The following is a 26,429-nucleotide window of genomic DNA, read 5'->3' as shown; positions in this document are numbered from 1 at the left end:
GGTCCTTTAAATACTTACTATTCCATTGTCTACCAGAAAGCGAGAATAATTAACAATTGAATTCTAAGATTTGATTTGTATTCAGCAGTTTGTGATAAATAGGTCAAAGCTAATACTGATTGAAGTCTTAAGCCTGGTTTCCGTTATGCAAAATTTTTTTCAAGCAGCGTTTTGTGTCAAGTGCAGCTTCGTGTCTTATCTATCAACAACTTTCTCGGACGCGTTTCGTCATATTATTTAACACAACACTCAATCATTTTAATAAGAAGCTAAATTAACCTGTCCAGAGATTACAATCTCGTACGAAATGTAGTACCTATGTACTTATAAAGTTATCTGACAGTTAAATATCGTTAAAATATTGCGTAGCTAAGGATTGCCAAAAATGATAAAGATCATTTCACATATCGCAGAAGATTAGATACCTTCACACATAGGCGATTTTAGATGATAATAAGTTTATTTTTAAAATAGCTACTAGGTATAGCCTACTTTACTGAAATCGGTGAAACCAGAAAAATTTGCCCATTTTTCTTGTCTGGTTTTGTTTGTATAACATATTATATATTAAGTTTTATATGTTATACAAATAAAAATCTACACAGTTTTAAAATGGAATGGATTTTAAATCCGTTTGGTTAACAGCAAATTGTAGAGCCTTCTTTTCTGTGCAATCATGAATATCAATAGAGTATAGACACTATAAATACTTCGCAATGTGTCAATGGATGCAAGAACCATTAGTACAGAAACGAGCTGTTGCCGGGAGGCTGTGCAGACGCAGTGCGAGGTCATTGCACTGCTCTACAGAGGAGCTGCACTCTTGCCCTCTCTCCTCCCTCACGTCAACTTCGTGACCTCATGTTTTACTCTTTAAGAATAAGTAGGTATCTATTTTCATCTGTGAATTGCATGTGCAGTAGGTATGTGCCTCTCTTATATTCATACTATACCTACAACAACAGTAAGATCATTATTAGTCCTTGCTTCTCAAGTACTCATTTTTAAAATATGAAGGACATTGCTGTTGAAGCATTCAAAAATCGATATTTTAAATATAGACAGAAAACTTAATATTAGTCAATAGACATAGATGAGTATTCATGAAAAAATACATTGATGCAAAAATTTTTGCTATTGACTAGCAAACATTTTTGTCCTCACTTTATAAAGCATTATTCAAGTTAACATAAGTTAGTCAAGTTTTGAATTCACTTTTAGTTTAGTACATGGTTATGACTTATGAAGCATCGTATCTTTTTTTCTAAAGTTCCATCAACCTTCTAATAATAGGAGGTACATATTACATTTAAATTTTTTGAAATGCTTACAGCGTATGAATATTAAACTTTCGCCTTTACTAAAACCTATTGACCGCCAAGTAGCCTAAATTACCTATTATTAAATTATTTTAACGAACTTTGAAACAAACCTGATAAGAAAAATGATTAGAAGTCATTAAATCTAAACAATGACGCTCACCTGACCTTTAACGACTAACCTGTCAATAGTTCATTGTAATGTCAAGGAAACAGAGTAAAACAATCGTCTTCGAATACAACGAACTCTGGATGAACTAGAGCATTAACTTAAAATTTATTACATACTGTATATGTAGGTACTGAACTACGCTTTTTATAATTTTAAGTAAGACACAATGTGTGCATATATTCGTTTATCTGTTAATCTTCTATACTGTACAAAATGCAGTTGGATTATAATAATAAAAGGCCCACATCATTTTTAGGTTGATTTGTTGAAGTGAACATTTTATAAGTCCGAAGTTAGACTTTTTTTAATAAGTAGTACCCAGCTGTATTTATTTTATATAATTTTTGACAATTTCAATGCAACTGCAATTCTTTAAACCCTGTTAAAAAGACGAGAAGAAATGAACCGTTGCATGACACTCACCTAGCCATGCGGTTATCCTTATGTAATGTGTCTTAATAGGGCACTCTTCCGCAATCGCTTCGTAAATAACGCAATAGAAAACGGTTCACAGAGGACGAGTTTCAATCATACTTTTTATTTACCTATTAATCTATCTTTGATGTAATGCAATTGATATAAAAAAAGAAAATTGATTTATAACCAATATTGTTCACCTTATCTGCAGAAATGCATTCTTCCCCCAAAGTCCAATTCGATTTTTTCAGGTAAGTATAATCTTCTGTAAGTGAACTTTTAATTTAAAAAAAATCTTTATTTTTTCAAATATTACCTACATATTTAAGTAGTGCTTGTCGATGATAAGTTAAATATATATTTTTTTAATATTTAAAATAGCTTTAGCCTGATCATAATTTAATTTTTTTCTGTAATAATATTAATTTATCCATATCTTAAGTTCCCAAAAGTAACGAAGGCCTTGTGAATTTTATTTATCTAAATGATCATTTATATGATACAATTTACCTATAACGATATAACTACAAGATGTTATGATTCATTTATTACAATCTCTACATTTAGAATTTACAGTTTAATTCGTTAAATAATTAATGTCGTCATTAAGTTGTTGGTGTTGATGAAAAGTGAACATCTATTGACTTAAATTAATTTAATTCAATAGTATCAACTATCAATCCTAGCATGTACATGGCTTCTTATTTAAGGTTAATTCCGGATATAATACCGTTTAGTGGTCTTGTATAACACAATAGAATGTTGTGATTAGTCATTAGAGAAGTAGAGAATTCTATTTTATTCTATAAAATCGATTAACTAGTTTACAGATTTCGACCAGTTTTTGATTGGGGATAAGATTGAATTAATATTTTACCTTGTGAAGTCTCAGTAGAGCGAGTAGGACTTGCGCCCTGATTGCTACATACCGTTACATTATATTGCTGTAGAGCTTAGTAAGTGACTGAGAATTTTCAGGTTTTGTTGTGTTTATATTTAAGTATTAAGAATTCCTTTGTGTTTAGTGTAAAGAGCAAAAAATTAGAAGGTTATAGCCGTGGAAATTACAGAACTTATGATTAATGCTTTTTATATTAATTATAACCACATGAAACCATTACAACATTAAGAGGGGGCATAAAGCAAAATAACCAATCTTCTATTAGATGATACGTGTAATATTCAAGACCAAATCTAAAGAATAAAATATATATCAAACTAGATGATATGTTCAACGATTCTGTTTAATCAAAAACATAAAATATTAAAATTGACTCGATAAACAAAAAATCACCAAGTTAGCTCTAATTTTCACACTTTTACGTTTTCTACTTGACATGGTAATACTTATTATGATTTTTTTTTCATAAACAATTATATTAAAACATTTGCAAGATATTTGTCAGAGCATTTTGTGTAATTACTTTTAGTTTTGGTTTTATCTGCGATAAACCACTTTTATCGTGACAAAACCAAACGTTTATCTCGAGAAAAAAAGAGCGCCAAAAGTGGTTTATCGCAGATAAAACCAAAACTAAAAGTAATTACACAAAATGCTCTGACAAATATCTTGCAAATCTTATATATAAAAATGAATCGCAAAATGTGTTGGTAAGCGCATAACTCGAGAACGGCTGAACCGATTTCGATAATTCTTTTTTTATTATATTCCTTGAAGTACGAGGATGGTTCTTATGTAGAGAAAACGTAAATATTATGTACCACGGGCGAAGCCGGGGCGGACCGCTAGTGTTTTAATATAATTGTTTATGAAAAAAAAATATCATAATAAGTATTACCATGTCAATTAGAAAACGTAAAAGTGTGAAAATTAGAGCTAAGTGGTGATTTTTTTTTATCGAGTCAATTTTAATATTTTATGTTTTTGATTAAACAGAATCGTTGAACATATCATCTAGTTTGATATAGGTATATTTAATTTTTTAGATTTGGTCTTGAATATTACACGTATCATCTAATAGAAGATTGGTTATTTTGCTTTGTAGCCTACCTTTTGCAAGATTTACAGGTTTCCAGCGTTTCTATTTTTTGCATAATACATACCTACGTTTAAAATAAATGTTTGTACCTTTGCTCATATTTAGCAGATGATGAATGAAAATTGTTGTATTTAAATAATAAGGAATAAAAAAAATATTTATTAAAACTGTAAGAGTTGTTATAAAACATGAAATTGGTTTTCAGTGCGGTCATGTACGCGACGTCGATGGCGTCGACGCCGACTTCAGGGTCCCGGGGCGACCTGACCGGCGCAGCAGAGAGGCGCATACGGGTCATACGACTTCTGCGACCGCGCAGAGCCGCACCGGCCTTCGGCTTCTCCTTGAGAGGCGGCAAGGAATACGCCACGGGCTTCTTCGTCTCCAAAGTTGAGCACAATTCTGAAGCCCACCTTCAAGGATTGAAGGTAATGATAATATGATTGATTTGCTTTACTGAAATTATAGCTATTTGCTTTTAACTTGACATGTTTCATTATCTGTTTTCTGTCATATGGATAAAGTATGGATAGTTTTTTTTATAATTTATTGAAATAAAAATAAAAAAAACCTTATTTTTATTTCTGTGAAATTGAATTATTTACTATGCTGTAAGCCTGTAAGCTGAATAAATATAGAATATGTCCCTATATAGACTATTTCGTCACTATGATGTCGTATGTTATTTATGTCTGTAAGGCAACATGTCCGCTTTTAGGTTAATCGATTAAGAGGCTAGGCTCTGAATTAAACGATTGATTAAGCTGCGACATATAGGTAATGACTCAAAGCAATAACTCTATTTGTTTCGCTAAACCATCGAAAGGCAACCAGAGCGATACTATGCCGCAATTACTGAATTTAGTGGCAAATGGCAATGAAATTCTTAGTGATGTTATGCAATTGCTTGCTCAATGGTTCCCTAGCCCAAGTTTTGTCACATTGTGTTTGGTACATTGTTGCTACTGAGTTTGTTTTTATTGTGCGTATACGAGCAATTATTGCATTATCTTATTGTTTGAATTATTCTTGACTTGTGAATTATCTGTGTTACTGATAATTTCTATCGTTAGATATAGTATAGTTAGATCTTTAAATAAGGTAGTAGGTTCTAATTTGTTTTAGTGTATACCTAGTACCTACTGGAAAACTTAGGTACGTTTATAAATCCGAAGTCTATAGCAAGGTAACTTTTAACCTACATAAATATCTCGCATTCAAAGTATCACGATTTCCAACCATTCCTACAACATTAACATAATATTCACGTCATGTGTTTGTGGACAGTTATTATTATGAATTATATATAATAGTAGTGTAGCACACATTCAGGTACTTACCTTGCGAGGTTGAATTGGCGTAAGACGATTACCATTCTTTGTGGCGTTCATGTAACTTGTTGCTGTTTGAAAGGTAACAGTTGAATCGGTACTATTAAAGAACGTTTTATTTTAGCGAACATTTGGGTCAAATTTTTTGCGATTAAATTATTCAGATGAGTTAACAGTAGCTCCGTTCTTCCGATGAGATAATGTGTGAGTAATCGGCCGTAATGTACTTTATGTAGATATTTGTTATTGAATTCTTTCATATATTTAAATCATAAATATAAGCGTGTAATACGCACTATTGCACTATAAAAGTGTTCACAAAAGTTATATTTTTATATTGCTTTATTTTATTCGTCCCTCACGTTGGGCATTTGATATCAAACAAAATCTTTTTCGCACGATTACCTACTTACTTCCTTCACAAAGAAGTTATGAAATTTCACAAGTTCTTAATATTCTTTATTAGTAGAGAAACACAATGAGGTGTTTGAGACATACGAAATCTTGGGAAGTTTAATTTTCTTATGCTTAGCTAACAGTGCATTTAATGTGGTGCCGACATGTCGGACAACTACCTACTTCCTCCGTAATGTATGCCGAGTGCATTTAATATTTGTAATTAACTTCATTAAGGAAGTAAAAGAAGCAAAATTGTATTACATACATCTTGTAGTGATTAAGAATACTTCATACAAGGAACAGGAGATGTTAAATGTGGCAATTTTGTTATTACACGGGCATTAAACTGGTAAGACAATAATTTAGAAATAGTATATTTTCTAATCTTGGTATATATTATGTGTTTCTCGAATAGAACAATATCAACTGCTTTCTATGTTTAGTAAACTTTATTGCAAGACTATTGCGTAACACTCGCTAATATAGAAAATAGTGTCAAATCTATCATTCGAAATTTGTACTTATTCCAAAATTAATTGCGCTATCCGTATTATCTGTGTCATAGGTAAGAAATATCAATTGAAATATCATTAACATTTTTAAACAAATAGGTAGTTAATTTCGCAATTGCTAAATTTGCAAACGATCCGGACGAATAATTATTTACTACTACCTACACATTTTTCATTATGATTTATGATTAATTATATATCTATAATAAATGATATCCAAAGAGAAAGTAAATCGCATCAATAATACATTATTATGTAGGTACATAATTTATACATATTGTATATTATACACTCGCAAAAACACGTCTGAGTACATATGATTGAATATTGTTGGACTGACTTATTGGATGTCGGATTACCTACTTTCGAAGAACTTTTACGTTTTAAAAACATGGAGTGAATGTATACAGGTGTTATATTTCTTTTAAATTTAAATTAAAAATATATTTTGCAAAAAAAAATATAAAATCTGGCAGTTATCAATTTTTTCAAATGCGACCTGAATTTCAGAATCTGCAAACTTGATATTTAGTCATTAGGTAGGTACTACATATAATTAAACGTATTAAATTATACCTAATATGTTTCCCAAGTTCTATCAATAATAATTAATAACCAACGATTGAATTTGCGATTCTTCTGATTTTATGCCTTAGTAGACAGTGTCGTATAGCTATTACTGCACCTGTTCAGTTTTGTTCTTTTTAAATGTAAACCAGTTTGGAGACGCATCTCCATTCTCGACAACTGACGAGTAAGATCCGATGTTTCATAAACCATATAATATTTATAAATTGAACTTGACCTGTCGCTTGATGTGTTATAATGACCAAGCAAGATTTTAATGGTACTAATGCTTCAAACATTTGTAATTTATAATAATTGGTTATTAAATTTCATGATTCCTAAATAAGTCTCTCAATTTATTTTAATATTATATTTTAAATTTTTTAATTATAATCGATATAAGTTTATAAAAGATAATTAACAAAAACACCAAATGTTTATGAATCATTATCTTGTATGCTATTATACACTGTCTGCAATTATGTGTCATTTGTGTATACAGCTGTGTAAAAGAAAAGTACTGTAATAACTCTAAATTCATGGCTATTTACATGTTTTCAGGATTGTGTATCTATATTTTATCTTCAGAATATTTTACTAATAGGTAGGAGGAAGTTACTACTTACGTCTGGGTAGTTCTTGCACATAACACAGCGGATCTGTATTATTACCCTGATTATCTGAAAATATGTACATAATGTGTGTTATTTCGCAATACCGAACTGTAATATGTATCGTTATATAATTCTAATAAAATACTAATTCAATATTAAAGTATGTTATCATATCCGTACCTTAAAATTCGGTGAGTTTTGAAATTTATGTCTATTACGAAATAACTTTAGCAAGAGATTTATAAAAAACGAGAAAACATACATACAGTGTACCTAGCTAATTCCATATTTACATTATATGTATACCTAGTACCTACCTATGCCTCCGCCCTCCCGGCTACCACATCAATATTGAAACGGAACTTATTTTCTCTTCATTATAAGTATGTTCTTGGTATCCGATTTACAAGTATATCTGTGACTAAGCTAGTTAGGCTACTTAGACGAGAGAGCATAAGCACTATGCTAATTATGCCCCATTTTAAGTTCGTCGCTGTTACGAGAGGAAGTATTACCATATTGGCATAGAAATTCTCAATCCTCAATTAATTTGTTTATTCATATTTCATAGTCAATTTCACCGCATTCCTGAATTATTACTTAAATTAATTTACTTAAGTACTTAAGTAATTTACTTAAGTCTTTGTTACAAAGTTAGGAAAATAATTTCGACTACAAAATATTATAGAAAGGTTGCTACATAGTTTTTTTTTTTTAATTTGGAAATCGTGCGTAGAATACCCAGATTCATCGGAATTTTGTTTTTCCATTTAAAGTAGATACAACTTGCCGCCGCGCCATATAGTCTGGCAATTTACCACATATTTCAAAAGTCGTTTAAGTTCTCCTTAAATTTTATATAGTGGGTTCTTCACATTAATATTGATACTTAGGAACATCTGTACACGAATAGTTATACACAATAAATAATACTTAATCTTATCGTTATAATTATAAATTACTTACCTAAACTTAATTGATCTAGTTACTAACTTACTAGTATACCAAACTCACCAAACTCAACTACCTAAGTTACCTAGTTGCAGAGGTTTATATGGGTATTTTTATAATTAAATGTTAAATTTGTACGTATTTTTTTTGTTTTAAACAGGAAAATTTAATAATTACCTTCAAGTCTATTGTTGCCCTGCAATTTTAGAAGTGTCTCATATAATATTTCAAAGTTACTCTATTACATAGCTTTTGAAGGGTTCTCATGGGTTAGCAGTATCGAACCCTAAAAAGACGAGGTAGTACGAAAGTTTGAACGAAAGTTGTCCGTTATCTAGGCCATGAGCGAGCCGTCCGGCTTCTTGGCGTACGTCCAAGAACGTAAAGAAAGTGATTTCGTCATCTCGAGACGTGGCTGATATGAGCGTCGCGTGTGTGTGACGTCACTCATTGATGAGCTATGTTGTGTTTTATTACTTTCGGTTGAACACGAATTTCATTATGTACTAGTTGTTTAATAGAGCTGACATATCGTAGATAGCTATTGAATTGCACGTTATCATTGATAAGATGGTTTGTCTGTTGTTATTTATTCATGTTTGTAAATAATTTTAGAAATAGTAGGTAATACTGATACGGATACACTTTATAACTATTCTACGCTCTGCTAAATAAGAAGTTTAACTTTTTTTATTGAAATAAGTATGTGCTGCATACTGGCATACATATACCTACAATTCATATATTACATTAGGAACCTACATACTATATCGCTTCAGTGCCAGTTTAGCTTAATTTTATGTCTTGTTCCATTCGTATGTACCTAATTCGTATGTAACTATTAAAATATTTTACAGACAACTTAAGTCAAGTACCTATCTACCTACTTGGAAATAATTTTAATTGGTATGAGCTTTTAGTGCAAAGTCCCTCACATAATGGAAATGTAATACCTATGTATATAAATCTTAATTGTAAGACAAGAGTCACTTCCTGATTCTAAATAAAATTGTCATTCATTCCAGGTTGGTGACCAGTTGGTAACCGTGAATGGGTACCGCGTGGACGACGCCGTGCACGCCGAGCTGGTCCATTACATCACGTCGCAGTCCAGGCTCAAGATCAAAGTTAGACGTGAGTGAGATTATGATATCCGTTACAATAACTCACGACTAGCCATTAGCTAAGGTCGTCTGCGTAAAGAAATAAACGTAAACTCAATGGATTTTTTGTTTATTTTGATCAGTTGGAATATCAGTCTCAAATAGGCATTTTATAAGTTCATTCAGATTTATTATTGATAATTTATTATGCTCTAGTTACGGAAATAATAGACCCTATGAAAGCGGCCGAAAGTCACAATTCCATTGGTCTGTTTCTCTTATGAGACAATCGAGTGACCTTGCTTCAGTCGTTGCAGGTGTCGGTAGGCAATATCGATGGGACCTCTTAAAGAGTTAAAATGAAAAGGTAAAATGTTGACCAACACCTACGAACATTACTTAATGTTTTGTACGTTGGTTATTGGATATAATTAGTATTGATATGAAATAATTAGTAGGTATTGATATGAACTTATCTTGCTTTTCATGCAAACATCCTTATGGCGCAAACAGATACTCTTTCTTATAACTTATTCGCATAACTTTGAAATCATGCGTAAGACTTTTTTATATAGACCGATCTTACATTACATTACATAATGCTCGCGTGTCCGTTATTTCTGTCAGCAAACACATTCATCTTGTATCCGATTATATACGTATAGGTAGACTTCTGATTAGCATGAAATATACTTACTATAATATATCATCGTGTCATATTTCTTATATCTATATTATGTATGACAGTATGAATGTTTACTATCAACATGCAGAGTAGGTAGGTATATGGAATTGAAATAAAACAGTGATTGCAAATAGATCTTATTAAGGCCACTGTTGAAGGCTTTCTCTTTGGTATTTTAAATGATTGTGCGGAATACCACATCGTTTACTTCAGCTATGTTAATGCCTCCATTATTAATGTTATTAACGAAATAATATATTTTTTGTCTTGTTTTAGATGTGGGGATGCTGCCTATAAGAGAGTAAGTATAAAATGTATACAACATTTGTTTTGTAACTACTGAATAATTGGCAAAGATTAAAAAGTTATCATTTCATTTTCCAGAAAAGAGTACGAGCCTCTTTCATGGCAGTTTGTATCTGAGCGTTCTTCACTGGCATCAGAAGTATCTTCCTCGCCCACCCTTTGCCACAATACGGATCATATGCCAGACTTAAGACTTTCTATCTTAGTACCTCCAAGAGCTAAGCTTGGCTGCGGGTAAGCAAAACATTGCTACGATCCGATTTTATAGTAAGAGTAATTTGTTATCATCGAATTTGTAGTCTGTCTTGAATGGCATCCAAATAATGTCACCTCGATGTGAATTAGCACTTCGCAATTTGTAGATAAGAAAAACACTATTGTATTGAAATACTCAAGGGTAGGTAATGGAGATTACACTTTCTCAAAATTTTAGTTTCAACATTTTTAAAGAACCTTTTAAAATACAACATTAGAGTCAGAGAGAGCCGATTTTTGTTTCCACTAAAACCGCATAAGCATCCAATGAAGCCTTTAGAGTTTTAGACCATAATGCATCGACGCGCTGGCTAACTTCGAATATTTTGCTTTTCGGACATGCCAATTTCCTTTCCGTGTTTTCTGATTGTCTGAGGTAATGTGGATAATGTGCAAATACATTGATTAATCAATGAAATTTTCGTAAAAAGAGATAATATACAAAATGCTATGAAGCAATATGTCGTTCATTACTACATGGACGATGGAGAGTCTAATTAAACAATAGTAATTGAATACCAACCGCTAAACCTGTTCCTCTACGTGAATGGTCTAAACTTGTCGATCACAAAAATAGCGTCTTTTATATTTTAAGGGCGGCCCGATGGCCGATCATATACTTTATTTAGCGTTTGAAGTGATAACATTGGTTCTTTACAAACACATCCCTCGCTACGAAGTACGCATCCTCGCACACTGTTGGAAACGCACCCATATGCTGATGAAATATTAAAAAATACATTAATAAGGGTTATATCAAAAACTAAATAAAAAAACTTAGATATACTTAGATTCGTTTATTATAGATACATAAAGTTATAAGATTGCAAACAAATGGACCCCAAATAAATATTTTTTTCGATGTGTCCGTCTGCCGAATCCTATTGGTTAATATTTTTTTTGTTCCAGAATATGCAAAGGCCCGGATTGGAAGTCCGGTATTTTTGTGCAATTTGTTCGCGAAGGCGGCATCGCTAAAGAAGCTGGCTTAAGGCCCGGCGACCAAATATTGTCCTGCAATGGTCTAAATTTCTCTAACATATCATTTAATGAGGTACGTGATCATCAGTCATCTTTTTATACATAGTTATTTAGTTTTCATGTCAGTATATCTCTATCTCCAGCATTCTTTTATTAATATTGGGTTAGCCCTCGCAATTCAAATATTCAATAAAGAATACCTCATGGTTATTACTCATTAAGTCATTAGCAATCACTAAACATCTTTAATTGTAAAGAAATTAGTATATGGTCAGTACATATTGTTTCACCAATTACACAAATGGTTCAAAAACTAATTAATATTATATCAAATTAGTTTTTTTTTAAATATTGATTTTTTATTTTTCATCACCTACCCTCAATCCAATTCCTAATATCAATCTGTCACACAGGCCGTATCAGCCATGAAAGTGAGCGGTCGCCTGGAACTAATAGTGCGTGAGGGCGCGGGCGCCGAGCTGGTGTCTCCAGAGAGCTCCGGCTACAACAGCTCCGCGTCCTCCGCCGCGGGGGAGCGCAGTCCCGCGTCAGTGGCGCCCGTGGTGCCGCTCGCTCCCCCCGCCGCGCTGCGCAGGAGGCTCGCGAGTGTCGCGGAGGAAGCTGCTGATAGAGCAGATAGGTACGTATCCACGGTAAAAATAAGATAATCGTTAATGCTTTAAAAGAACTTAGTACGAAATATGTACTTTCCTTTCAAAGCATATGATATAGATCGCGTCGAAGAGGTATTGACAATGTTCTGAAGAAAGCTGCTGTTAGAGCGGTCAGGTGTATTAACTAGTAGACTGAAAAGGTTTAGTGCACTTTGAAAGGGTTATACATATAATATAAAAGGTTAATATTATATGCCTAAAGTATTGATGACGTTATTGGAGCCTATGTTACCAATCACACTACTTTTATCAGAACTAATTTTTGCTTAAAAAAATGTATCACTCTCAGATTCGATTATAGTTTATACTCAGTTTTGCTTGAACCTACGGTGATGAAATGCACTTCCAGACTTGTTTAAAATTATTGGTGAAATCGGCACTTAGTTAATGGTATTTTTATACGAATTTCAATAGATATACGTATAATAACATTCCTTAATTACCAATGTATTTCCCAAATCCCATTATCAAAATCGTTCATGCTCTACCCTTGCTCTACCTATATATTCGTTAGAAAATTCAATGTCAATTGTACGTCTGACAAAACTATATAATTAATTGTGTCAATTTCTATGTTATTATTTTAGACTAACAATGAACAGAATGAAAAGAAGAACGTGGGATAGCTTGGATTTCGAATGGAAAAATGGTGACATACATAATTTCGATGCGCCGTCAGACATCGAACCCGATTACGACAGTCCTAGTATACCAAATAATCCTCACACCTATGAAAATAAGACCCATAATATGATTAATAATAAAGTAAAAAGTGATTACGAACCACCCAAAAATACGACTCAATTAAATAGAACGATAATAAATTTGACTGAAGACGGGGCTACTATACAGTGTAGTTACGACAGCAGTTCATCGAAGAAACCCTTGTACATGACGAGTCAGACGAACAGAGAAAACGACAAAAAGACAATAGTTGTAGAAGTACACCACAATGTGAATTCCACACAGAGTGGAAAAGCACATTGTAATTATCCGATACCGCCTAAGAATGATATGAATTTGGACACAACCAGTATAGCAAGTTCTGCTACGTTATCGAGTGCCATTGTAGAGGAGATACAACGAAGGAAATTAGTAAGTTATTAAAATTAAATGTTATCAGTAGTCATTTCTAAAATCGATTGCAAAATGAATTCGAGGCACTATCGAGATCTTTCTCGATACGTTAAGTCTACTTATGGGTGATTTTTAAATCATCTAATTCTTTAAAGGTAGTGGCTGTGGGTATACAGAGATACGACCAATATCGAAATATCAAGTTTATTTTAACATTTACCTATACGTATAAAATATGTATAATGATATTATTTATCACATATCAATCATACCATTAAATTAGCTGTTCCCCGCGGTTTCACCCGCATTGCTCCGCTCCTGTTTGTCTTAGCGTGATGATATATATAGCCTATATATATAGCCTTCCTCGATAAATGGGCTATCTAAGACCGAAAGAAATTTTCAAATCGGACCAGTAGTTCCCGAGATTAGCGCGTTCAAACAAACAAACAAACAAACAATCAAACAAACAAACAAACTCTTCAGCTTTATAATATTAGTATAGATTTGACAGTCACACAATATTTAACTGTAACAGATATGAAAAGGAGGAAATTTATCTCACTAATGACTAATGTATTTTTTTCAAGAATATGAAAAAGACGTCCACTGATAAAGAACCAATTATACCAGTTAAGAAAGTAAGTGTCACAAAAACAGTTGATGACGATAAGAAAAAACACCATGATGCACTTATGGATGAATTTAAGAAAGTTCACAGGAAAATGTTTGCAAATCTAGAAAATGAAAAGTGCATAGCCAACGACACTGAAAATAATATGGTGAGTAATACTTCATTTTATATTATTAACGTTGAAACTTATATGCCATAATTTATTCTTATTTCGCAATACGATTACATATTTTGAATTATGAAGCCTTATGAAGCATTTTGCTTAGTTGTTGTTTTATGTTTAGCGATGTCAAATGTTGATGTTCTTGCATTGGCTCCATTAAAAAATAGTACATTTCCTGCTCTTCCACTTGGTTTTCGTTGCTTCAGTTAAATATCAACTACTCATTATTCATTAATCATTATAAAACTCATCAACTCATCAAATCAAGATATTTACTTTATTACATAATTTGTTAATTTATATTTTACTAGTGGTCCGCCCCGGCTTCGCCCGTGGTTACATATTTCGCAATAAAAGGTAGCCTATGTCCTTTCTCGGGTATCAAAATATCTACATACCAAATTTCATGCAAATTGGTTCAGTAGTTTAGGTGTGATTGAGTAACAGACAGACAGACAGAGTTACTTTCGCATTTATAATATTAGTATGGATTGTTCTACAAAACAGTAACTACATATACTTAGTATCTCTATATATTATTATCATTTATCAGTTAGTAAAAATATAATAGGTAAGTAATTTAGTTTACATTACAGCTCGCCATTTTTATTGAAAGTGGGTTACATATTGTATTTGCATTTTTTAAAGTGCATTATTTAAAAAATAAAAACACAAAAATTTTTAGCTCTCTCTCTGAGATCTCTCTCTATTTTCTTAAGTAATGTTACGCACGTTATATTAGAGAATAATTAAATTATTTTTGTAATTATTCTTTGTTTGTTATTGCATCTCAGCTAAATTATGTTACCTACCGCATAATATCTAGAGAGGTGTTTCTAATGCCCATGCCTTTTTCTGAAAACGCTACTCTGATGTTTGTCTTCGTATTCACTTACTACACGACATGCATGTCTCATTGTATAAAGTATCATGATTACAGTTTTCCTTTAACAAAGACACGTACTCGGAAGGAATCTATTGTTCACGTAACTTGTTTGTAGCCATAAAAAATAAACATCCAACGTTTGAAACTTCGTAAACATATCTACACATGGAATAAGCGAAATGCTAGCGATGGTTACGTAATATGCAAGATTAATTAAGGTTAATTGCGAGTTTATTCTAAAGCCATTGTTAAAAATGTCTTTATATGTGTAAAATTTCGAGATAAATTTTCAAGTACATACCTATGTGCGAATGATAGGTTCACGTTTTAAGTCGAAATATTGCAAAATATATTGTGTTACAGATATATTATATACTTAGTTTTGTCCGTAAACAAATATATTTTGTGATTAGAAATTAATGTAAGTAAATTTTTAAAGGTTGTGCATGGAGGTACAAATTGGCATATTTGCAAGCAGCAAGGTTAATAATTAAATTCGACTTGTGAATACACAAAATTCACAAGGTCTTATACAAATTGACTATTTCATAAGTGTTTAACAATACTATAAAACAATTCGTAAAAATTATCTTTATAAAATCTAAAGTAAAAAAAAACTATATAGTTAGCTAAATTAAGTGCTGACATGTTTGACCAATAAATTACATAATTATTTTTACGAAACGAATTCAACTTCGACAAGGCTTCGACACAAACAATTACATAAATGTGTACCTATTGGGGCGTAAATAACTAGAATGTATTATTAATTATTATTACCGTTTTAAATCTCGTACTGCATAGCTTCGTAAGTTCGTAGCTATAGTTATGCAAGTAAAATCTGAATGTCATTAAAAATACATAATAAAAATTAGGGTATATTAATTAAAAGTAATTAGTATAAACTATAAATCGTTGTATAGCTAATTGCGCTTCACTGAAACAATTTTATGTACTTGATTAAATTATTGGTTTCTTTTTGAAAAAGAGCGTTGTCTCAGTCTAATTTTGCTTTAGGTACCTACTGTACAAACTTCTTCTGAACCTATGTACGAACATTTTATCTAAGTACATAACTTTTATAATATAAATATGAAGTGCTTTCACCTTCACTTTTATCAGTAGTGATAATGGTAAATATTTTTTTGTAGGTATTTCTCTATAAATTAACTTAAGTTATATATTTTTAAAGAAACGTTATTTTCGGTCTGCATTTCTGTTCATCAACGGTTTGCTGGGAACTTATAAAACCACAACATTTATTACCTATTACTGCCAACAATAAAGTAGGGTTGTAACACGGTTTTAAATTTTTTAACATATACTTATTTCTAATCCATATAGGTATAAGGCAAACGAAAATACAATCATTTTATATGTTTAGTTTCATTCATAATTTTATTCTTTAGTACTATGCATAATATCTACAATTTTTCTTTACATCTATGTACCTAAGTGCATACGGGTGCTGGCTTTATGATAGAGAGTAGAGCGATTACTCTATATATACATATTTGTTCGTAGTAAAATGTCATGAAAATACCCATTACTTAACTTATGACAAATAGGAATAAATGTTAAAAAATGGTAAGAAAAATATTAAAAGAAAATTATTATAATACTAAATATACCTTGGTCAAAGGGCGTCCACCCTCAATGTGACCTATGGCCGACGCGGCGCGGCGCTGAGAAGTGAGAACATACTTATAGACTACAAGCCCGCATAGGACAAAAATATGGGTCAAATGAACCACCAGGGAACATATCTAGAACGATAGCAGAGCAAAAAATAATAAGATTCATCACTATGCCGTCACTTGTAAGCTGTCCAACTGAGTGCAGATGAGAATTGAAAAGTACAGGTAGACTCGGTAAATTTTGGTCATATATTTTTGTACGGCATTCTTAACCATCGATAGATCCATTAAAAATAATAAGAAACCGCTCAGTGCCGTACAAAAATGGTGGTCCACCAAGTCGGAATTTTTATTTAATTTCCGAGAGTTACCGGGGGTAAATTTGGTCATTTGACCATGTACGGCATCTGTGTCATACTATTGCTATACTGCTTTTAATCCATTATTCCGCAACGCCGTACAAAAATCATGGGGACAAGGGGAAAAAATCGAGAGTTGTAATCCCCTCTTTTTCCCCACTCCAGGGGGTCATTTGACACAACACGAAATAAATTTATTTTTAAAGTATTTTATGCATAGATAATATTTTTTCATGTGCCGTACATTTTCGTTGGTTCAAAGGGGAAAAATCTGAAAAAGAAAAAAATCCATATAACGAAATGTTTGCTTTATATTTTTATAATAAAATATAAATATACATTAATATTAAGAAGCTCGAGGTGGTTAATTATCACCTTGGAAAGTCGGAGTCAGGTGGAATGGACTCCGTTAAATTGATGAACTAATAAAAAAGCTATGAACGAAAAGATGTGAATTATATGCAATCAGTCCATGAATACAGGTAAAGTCACAAGCAAATGCTAGTAATATATACATATTCAAAATGTACAAGTAAAGCGCTTTCAAATGATACCAAACACTGCATATTTATCTTAACTTTATTTTTTTACTCTGTATGTTTTGTCCGCTAGAGGGCGCCACATTAGATTTTGTGAAACCCCATATTATAGCCTTTAGCTAGCTGGTCGCTGGTTATCCAGTGAACAATTCAGACGCGACGAATGATATGTCATTTGTCGAATTCTGATAAGTAGTTTAGAAGTTACGAGGGAATAGATGAACATACATACATGACCTGTAAACAACCATAACCCTCCTTTTGCTTTGCCGTAGTTGGGTAAAAATATGTTAATGCCGTACTGTATCAAATGGCCATAAAGCACCCTTAAAATTGTAGCTTTCGTCGCTTTCATCAGCCTAAAAGATGTGGTCTGCACAAAAATGTACGGCATCGTTTTTTCCTAATTTATCTATGTTAATACTATTTAAAACAACGGATAAAGTGTAGAAAACTATTATATTTCATTAATCTACGATGTTTAAACTTTAACAAAATTTCTGGTTTTGCATTTCTCTAAAACTTTTTTTAGAACGGTTTCTTTTGAACGGCAATACTATACAACAATTGAATTTTACAATATCATGTTAAAAAAAAAGTTCCCGTACAGGGTCAAATGACCTTACAGCTCTTTATATCAAGAATTTGATGAAATTAAGATGATTATTGGTATACATTTAAAAGAACAATTATTTTTTGACGGCATTGCTTTTAATAGTACTTTTGAGTGCTAGATAATGTTTTGGAACCGAAGCCGTACTTAGTCAAATGACCCCCTGGAGTGGGGAAAGAGAGGGGATTGCAACTCTCGATTTTTTCCCCTTGTCCCCATGATTTTTGTACGGCGTTGCGGAATAATGGATTAAAAGCAGTATAGCAATAGTATGACACAGATGCCGTACATGGTCAAATGACCAAATTTACCCCCGGTAACTCTCGGAAATTAAATAAAAATTCCGACTTGGTGGACCACCATTTTTGTACGGCACTGAGCGGTTTCTTATTATTTTTAATGGATCTATCGATGGTTAAGAATGCCGTACAAAAATATATGACCAAAATTTACCGAGTCTACCTGTACTTTTCAATTCTCATCTGCACTCAGTTGGACAGCTTACAAGTGACGGCATAGTGATGAATCTTATTATTTTTTGCTCTGCTATCGTTCTAGATATGTTCCCTGGTGGTTCATTTGACCCATATTTTTGTCCTATGCGGGCTTGTAGTCTATTAATATAAACTTGTCTTTCACAAAAATTATCGTCGATCTACTACAATTGTGATATGAATACTATTACTTTTTCTTGCATTTCGCAGTATGGCTGGCTTCGTAAAAACTCCGATCTCGATTACATTTTCCCACAAACATTAATTTGTATTTGTCAATAAGTATTGGCATAGATATCGATTGCAAGATGATGTTATCGATGGTAAGGAGCATTAAAATCGATGTTCTTTCATAATAATTATTCTTCTTTAAAATTAGGTATGAAAAAAATCTGAGCCTTGCAGCCTGCATGATTATTATAGATTTCACATACGACAGGGATTAAAAATGTTAACTCAAAATAAAACCCAATTCGCTAAAGATGAAGAATACAATTTAATAAACAATTAAAAAATTTACGTTTACATCTTTGTGAATTGTGATTACTGATTAGTGTTGTTGTCTGTTCCACCTTATTACCACCTACCTAGGATTGTATAATTAAAACTTTTCTCAATTTATTTGATTCAAATGAGACAGATATTATTAGAAGAATATTCACCAAATCAAAATCTTTTTTAATGTTCATTTAACTTTTGCATCGTAAACTCGGATGCAATAAATCATCGATTTTCTGCATGACTGTAAAACCACACTTCGACAAGTTAATGGAACAGTGATTTCGTACGATTGTGCCGTGCACTGATAACGCCGGGGCCGCGACCACCGTTCCTCCGCGCCTCCGTCGCCGCAGTCCGCGCCGCATCCGTCGCCGACGCGCACCGCCGCGCCACAACAGTCTTCACAGTCGCACCTCACCGCACTCGCCAACCAAACGCCTCAGAAAAGTCCCTGATTTCCTCGCTATTGGAAAAATTATCTCCGACCTTCACGCGTTCTTGCCTTTATTAAACACACTTCGTTCTTCTGTGCATTATTTACGCTTTAGTGAAATGCTTAAATTAACAGTGAATTATTTCGTCATTTCTATGATGTTTAGATAAAGTGTAGTGGGTTTTCCGAGTTTTCCAAATATGAAGAAGAGTCACAAATCTAAGCCTCTCTTCAGCATTCAGTGCTATGAAGTAAGTGCATAAAGTTAAACTTCGGTAGTAACAACTTTGTAGGTAATATTATGGAATATTTATACCTACTATCATGAAATAAACATAAACATAAAAGACGAGCCATAATTTTCCTTAAAGGCTTAATAAAATTATCATCCTTGCATAAAAAATAAAGCGGTATTTTTATTAAAAATATTGATACTGATATTTGTCATACTAGTTGTTATCGGACAGATTACAATTTACAATAGATAACTTTCAGGTATGAATGACAGAAAAACATGAAATATATTTTTCATATTGATAAGCTTATTTCATTATTTATTTTTTTCGCAACATGCCGGTGCGTCCAATATTGGAATAGCCATAGGAATATATAATGTACTTGTTGGCTGCTCGCTTACTCATCACTTTTTTAGTTAAATTATACATTTTAAGCTACTAATAATTACGTCATCTGGTAATGAGTTCCAAATAACGCGTCGGAATTACATACATTAAACACAGCACAAAAAGTTAGACATTAGTTACACTTTGAGCTGAGCGATACCGCGATACTTACCTTGACGTCACCTACCTGTTTGCTCTTGGGTTTATTAGAATAGGTTTTACCGTAATATTACATGATGCATAAAGGGCATACAGATCTGCAGTGGAAGTTATTAATTATGCAACTATTTATGTTTACGTTTCATACATATTACATAACTTAACATTTAAAAAACTAAATGATGAGCCATATGAAGAAATAAATTAGCAATTCAATTTACAAAAAAAGGACAAGGTGAACTTGCAGAGGTTTAAAGTTTATTTACCTATAAGGTTGAAAGTGTTTCGCAGAAAAGGAATGAACTAACGCGGCCGAAACTGGTTTAGTGAACTCTTTCCTTTTCGAATTCCTGAAATCTAAATAACTAAAACAATTATTTCATTTCTCCTTGTTACATCAGTTTGTTCACCGTAATAGAATAAAGGATCTTATCATGCTTAAAACGTACGTAAATTTTCGAAATTCGATGTTTTACTTTACAAATTACTTTGCTATAGATATCACTTGGTTGGAACTTATAGCATCTAGATGCATTTGAATCCTTGAAAAAAAAATAAGTAGACTATTTAAGACTCTACTTGGAAAAACTAGAAACATATCTATTGCTAGTATTGTCGTTCTGCCATTTGTAATCGCATTATGTTATGTAAATCCTAATTATGTCACTAACATACCTACTCGTGCAATTAGTATAATAATTATTTTCTATATTTGTTACCGTAATAATTAACTTGAACTTAACTAAGTTTTTATATAAGAGTTGGCCGTGTAAACTAATTAACTTAGGTACACCCTTTGCATAATATATGTTATGTTGATTTAAATGTAAACTATAAACAAGTATATGCCATCATTGTTTTATGAAAATAACTAGAGTTAAAATAACGTTCATGATTTATGTCTTCTCTAACGATCAACGATCTAAAGTCTTAAAGGCTGTCACTAACTAGTTAAGTAGGTACGTTCTGCACAGTTTATTCTGCACAGAATATCTGAAACTGATCACAGCTCTCACTGGCAAACTTATTTGATATATTCAAGAAGAAAACATAAAATTTACTTCCAACTATGACTCTTCCTTATATCTAATACCATCTACTATCTAATATGCGCTAAACATACCTATAAAACGACATCAACAAGTATTTGAAAGGAATTTTTTATCACTCGTATAAATATTTAGAGAATTAACAAATTATCGTCGCAAGCCGCAGTCATCTAGCTTAATCAGGAGTTTAATAAATTATAGGCACGACTCTCCTTAGAGACCAAGAGATCTGTGATATCTGAAGAACCCTTTTATTAAAAATCTTTCGAATTCTCTATATTATAGATTTGATGATATTATAGATAATATAGAGGATCTCAAACAAATATTGACAATATGTTTTTAGGATCGGCAACACACATTGCGAGTAAGGAAATCCATTGAAGAGTCAACAGAAAATGTTAAAGAAAACCACGTCCAAGAAAGGCTAAATAATGCAGAGAAACCACCTCCACCGCCTCCAGTAAGTATAAATCACAGGAAATGTTAGTAATTTAATTAAATTACTTATTGTTTTGCTAATCGAAATATATTGCAGTAGGTAGCTACTTATGTATGCCATTTTTTATTGTTCTTAGTTATTCACATTTAAAGAATAAAGTTAATTTTAGTTCCGGTAACCTATAAATTAAGACAAAGGACATTGACAGTTTTTGTATGGGAGGTGGACCAAGTGCTGCCCAGAATGAAGACATGGTACATTTTGTTCCTCAGGCCAATACTAACATGTAAACCAAAGCGCATCAAAATCTATCCCAGGAGTCAAGAGAAAAAAAATGTTTTGTTTTGAATTATTTATTAAAAAAAAATGATTTTAAGAAAAACATGTAATAAATACACATTTTTTATGTGTAACAGGTACAGAATACGATAAAAAATATAAAATACTGCATATTGGTACAGAATACAATAATTATACTAATCATCATCGTCGTCGTCATCGATAATAATTCTATCTAAGAATAAAGCAGGGCACCTTATCACGTCCTGGTGCCTAGCCCACCCTAAAAACCATACTAAGCACATGGTGTGCGCACAACAGGCAACAGCCGATAGTCCTCCGACCCGTAAAACATGTGCAACAATAGTTCCTTATGGCTGCCAGTCCGGTATTGCTGGAATCGACTAATATATAGGAATGGTAGACTTTAGACGATGTATGTCTACTTCTTAAGTTAAATCTGAAGAGGTGGACATTTTCAGACGGCATATTAAATGTTGATAGATCGCTTAAATCTCCGTTATATTGTTGGATAACAAATGTTTCTACATTTCGTATATGCTCGCTATAGTAACTCGGAGCGAGTTTTATTTGGTATGTACCAACTGCGAATAAAGTCAATTCCTCAGCGGTGAGAACTGGAAATACATTGTTCTGAACAACATTAATGTTATCAAAAGCGACTCTGTTTCGGTTTAGCCTTTTGGAATAGACGTAATCAGCCAAATCATTATTAGAGTCCATCCCCTCTCTAACTATATTGATGAAATCACGGCAATGAGGATTATCTAATAAATCCACATGAAATGCATTAGTGAGCTCAGCGGCGATTTTAAGATCGGAAAAAAAGTGAGGCAAGGATATGTTGCAGTATTCCTGGCGAAATAACTTGAAATCCCGTTTCAATCTGCCGTTTACCACCTCCACGGGCCATCGACATATGGTACACATTCGTGATTTTTTTATATGTTTTCCAGGGGGGGATATTTTTTTTAATATTTTTTCTTTATGTATATTAATGCTAGGATCCCATTGCAATTACATTCATTCCTGGGCAGCACTTGGTCCGAACACTGGCAATGTCCTTTATACACATATATCTTAATAATTAATTAATGTATCTTCATATATTTGAATTTAATTGTATCTCATGAGCAAAACTCGACGCAAATAATTTAGGTCACAATATTACCTAACATTAATTTGATTCAAAGAATTTTACGAATTCTATTATGAACAGTCTCCAGTTTATTTTTTTTTATTGTTTAACAGATGCCAATCTCCAATGGTCATCATAACGGCGATACTAAAAATGGGGATCCAAAACCAAAGACAGATGAAACGAATTTTTTAAAATCACCAAATGTGAAAAAAGTTGCAACGGTTAATCGGACTCCTACACCCGATTACAATAACAAAGACATACCTGTTCCAATTAAAGCAAAGAATTATGTTGAAGGTAATGCTGATATAGATTCTTTGGAGTCTTATAAACTACAAAATCCATCGAACCTGCACCCGAGACCTCCTTCAAATTATTTTAGTAAAGCACCCAATGGAACCGCCACTATGAAAAAACATTCCAGACCAGTATCCGTTACCATTGGAGAATATGTAAACAACATGCATACCAGAAGAGAGCCTTCAAAATTAGAATTTCTTAATGGAGATGTTAAAAAGAATGGGCATCAAATCATAGACGAAGATTCCATAACGAGCCGTCTGCAATCAGAATTAGCTATGACGCTATCTAGGTCAAATTTGCGTAAAAAGACTGAAGCCATGGTAAGTCTGTTGAAATGAATGAAGAAATAAATGTAATTATGATGCTTATTCGCTTTAGTTATTGTTTCTTTCAGGATTGTAATGGTATCTTAACTAGAAACTTACCTAAGATCGATTCGGTTGATGAAAATTTTCACGCTAGATATGGCAACAACTTGTTACCGCTACCGCCAACCATAACCATACCTAAAGTAACCAAATTCAAACATTGATCGTCCAATGCCTGCGCCTTTCTAATGAAAGAATAAAAATAGGTACAAGAATGTATTAAAAAAATACTCCTGGAACTTGGTAGCACAATTAGTTTTGTTCACTAATTATGTCATCTGCATCGTTAACTAAATCACCCCTTCTTGAAACAGATTTAGGTTCATTATGTCCATCTTAATGTATCAACACCCTACTAACTTTTCCTCACATTTTATTATAAAATAGATAAACAGGTGATGGTTTTTGAACCTTGGTCATAAAAGTGTAGTAATCAATGAGATGTTATATTATGTTATGTTATCATTTTGTAGATAATTCTTGCACATCGCAAATACAATATAAAAACTGAATGTCGTTTACACCCAAATATATTCTCGTTTATTTGTGTCTTCTGTTATTATGTTACTCACTCCATAATTCACGGGTATTACCAGAAGGAAAATACCAGTTATTTTGATATTAAAAGCATTGAATAGATGCCTCTAGTCAATACACATCCATATTAAGGTATATTTACTCGAAGAAATGCATAAAATAATTGTAGATATTAATATGTACATATATAGGCATGGACGTATAAAAAAAGACGGACGGTATATCGCCTAAACATTGAGTGAAGCCTAGTAATGGCGGCGAAACATCCATGTGTGTGTGCCATGTTGCCATGGCAACAGCTGTCCTGTTGACAATGGCGGCTGTATTATTTTCTATAAATTTTGCCGTAATAATTTTGGCATTAAAACATAAAAGAAATAACTTGCTTCCCTGTGGAATGTAATCCCTCGTGTTTTGTTATTTAAAATTGTACTGTTGCGACACCATTTAACCACGCAAGACGGCATTTTAAATATTTTTTGTGAAACAGTGACGCAGTTAATCAGTCGGTAGTTCACGACGTAATGGCGGCCGACTAGCTTACTATAGTGAGAGTGTGTGCGTGTTTATTGTCTTTACACGATCGCTAGCTTACTATGGTGGCTTCACGTTGTTTGTTCGTAATACGGCGTCCGTCTTTTTTTATACGTCCATGTATATAGGTATACTTTGATCGATATTTTTTATTCATACTGATTTAAACTCTAACGTTTATTTTCTAATACACAAATTGCCTATACTTACATAATGAAATATTATCTGAAAAATTTCAATACCTAGTGTAAATGGACATGAAATGCTTTAAGTAGGTAACCATGGACGTATAAAAAAAGACGGACGGTATATCGCCTAAACATTGAGTGAAGCCTAGTAATGGCGGCGAAACATCCATGTGTGTATGCCATGTTGCCATGGCAACAGCTGTCCTGATGACAATGGCGGCTGTATTTTTTTCTATAAATTTTGCCGTAATAATTTTGTCATTAAAACATAAAAGAAATAACTTGCTTCCCTGTGGAATGTAATCCCTTGTGTTTTGTTATTTAAAATTGTACTGTTGCGACACCATTTAACCACGCAAGACGGCATTTTAAATATTTTTTGTGAAACAGTGACGCAGTTAATCAGTCGGTAGTTCACGACGTAATGCCGGCCGACTAGCTTACTATGGTGAGAGTGTGTGCGTGTTTATTGTCTTTACACGATCGCTAGCTTACTATGGTGGCTTCACGTTGTTTGTTCGTAATACGGTGTCCGTCTTTTTTTATACGTCCATGTAGGTAACAATAATCTTTCCGTGTAAAAAACCGTGTTAGACAATTCTAAAGCGTTTTGCGGATATAGGACGTACCTAAGCTAACCGTCGACTGGTCTCGACGAAGACTTTTCGGAAGACCTATGAATGAAGAATATGCCACCTTTCCCTGTTTGGTTATTTCTCAGAGTTTATTTAATTTTTCCGATAAATAAAGGTTTACTTTTCTTACTGTTTGTTGTAACAAACAAAACTTAACAAATTATAACTTCACCTTCCTCATGAATCAATTCGTTTAGCAATAGATCGCTAAAAATAAAATTCGTGCCTTTTTTGAATAAGCTATATATCGCTATTCAGACTAAAAGCTTTCTTTAGCAGCTTTATTAGAGCATGATAAAATAATACATGTCCTAACTAGGTTTAAAAAAAATAAGAGACTAGGTAACTAGTTGGTTGGTTGTTTAGTCGTGGGTATTATTAAGTAATTAACTCATTGATGAAATGGAATTTCTGATAACTTAATGACAGATACAATTAAACGATAAGTAGATATTATTAATCATTTTTTGGTACAATAAACAAAAAAATCATGAAAGCTTATCTAATATTTTTGTTTTCTTTTTGTTT

General features: G+C 32.7%; 1 protein-coding gene and 1 long non-coding RNA gene across 3 annotated transcripts in view; both read left to right on the top strand.

Annotated features, from left to right (window-relative positions):
* Positions 1-26,429, top strand: part of LOC149482319 (uncharacterized) — a 37,580-nt gene that overhangs the window by 10,449 nt on the left and 702 nt on the right. The window contains exons 2-12 of one of the 2 annotated variants that reach the window (XM_089704544.1): positions 4,114-4,336; positions 9,308-9,416; positions 10,347-10,371; positions 10,455-10,610; positions 11,541-11,685; positions 12,026-12,252; positions 12,874-13,381; positions 13,954-14,145; positions 21,800-21,916; positions 23,447-23,959; positions 24,034-24,213. In XM_089704544.1, the coding sequence (XP_089560670.1) occupies positions 4,114-4,336; positions 9,308-9,416; positions 10,347-10,371; positions 10,455-10,610; positions 11,541-11,685; positions 12,026-12,252; positions 12,874-13,381; positions 13,954-14,145; positions 21,800-21,916; positions 23,447-23,959; positions 24,034-24,171 (2,353 nt within the window). In that variant the 3' untranslated portion in view covers positions 24,172-24,213. The remainder of the gene's footprint in view (positions 1-4,113; positions 4,337-9,307; positions 9,417-10,346; positions 10,372-10,454; positions 10,611-11,540; positions 11,686-12,025; positions 12,253-12,873; positions 13,382-13,953; positions 14,146-21,799; positions 21,917-23,446; positions 23,960-24,033; positions 24,214-26,429) is intronic. The other variant, XM_089704545.1, reaches the window with a different exon arrangement.
* On the top strand, positions 24,220-26,427 carry LOC149482320 (uncharacterized). The gene is made up of 3 exons (XR_016316769.1): positions 24,220-24,735; positions 25,207-25,353; positions 25,825-26,427. It is a non-coding gene; the product is annotated as an uncharacterized LOC149482320 (long non-coding RNA).

Source organism: Colias philodice, chromosome 15 (assembly GCF_061535455.1).
Source record: "Colias philodice isolate Cphi_HAF_F1 chromosome 15, ilColPhil1 Martin Lab GWU primary, whole genome shotgun sequence".
Lineage (NCBI taxonomy): Eukaryota > Metazoa > Arthropoda > Insecta > Lepidoptera > Pieridae > Colias > Colias philodice.
Note: the sequence above shows the minus strand (reverse complement) of the source record. Positions and strands in the feature narration are given on the sequence as shown.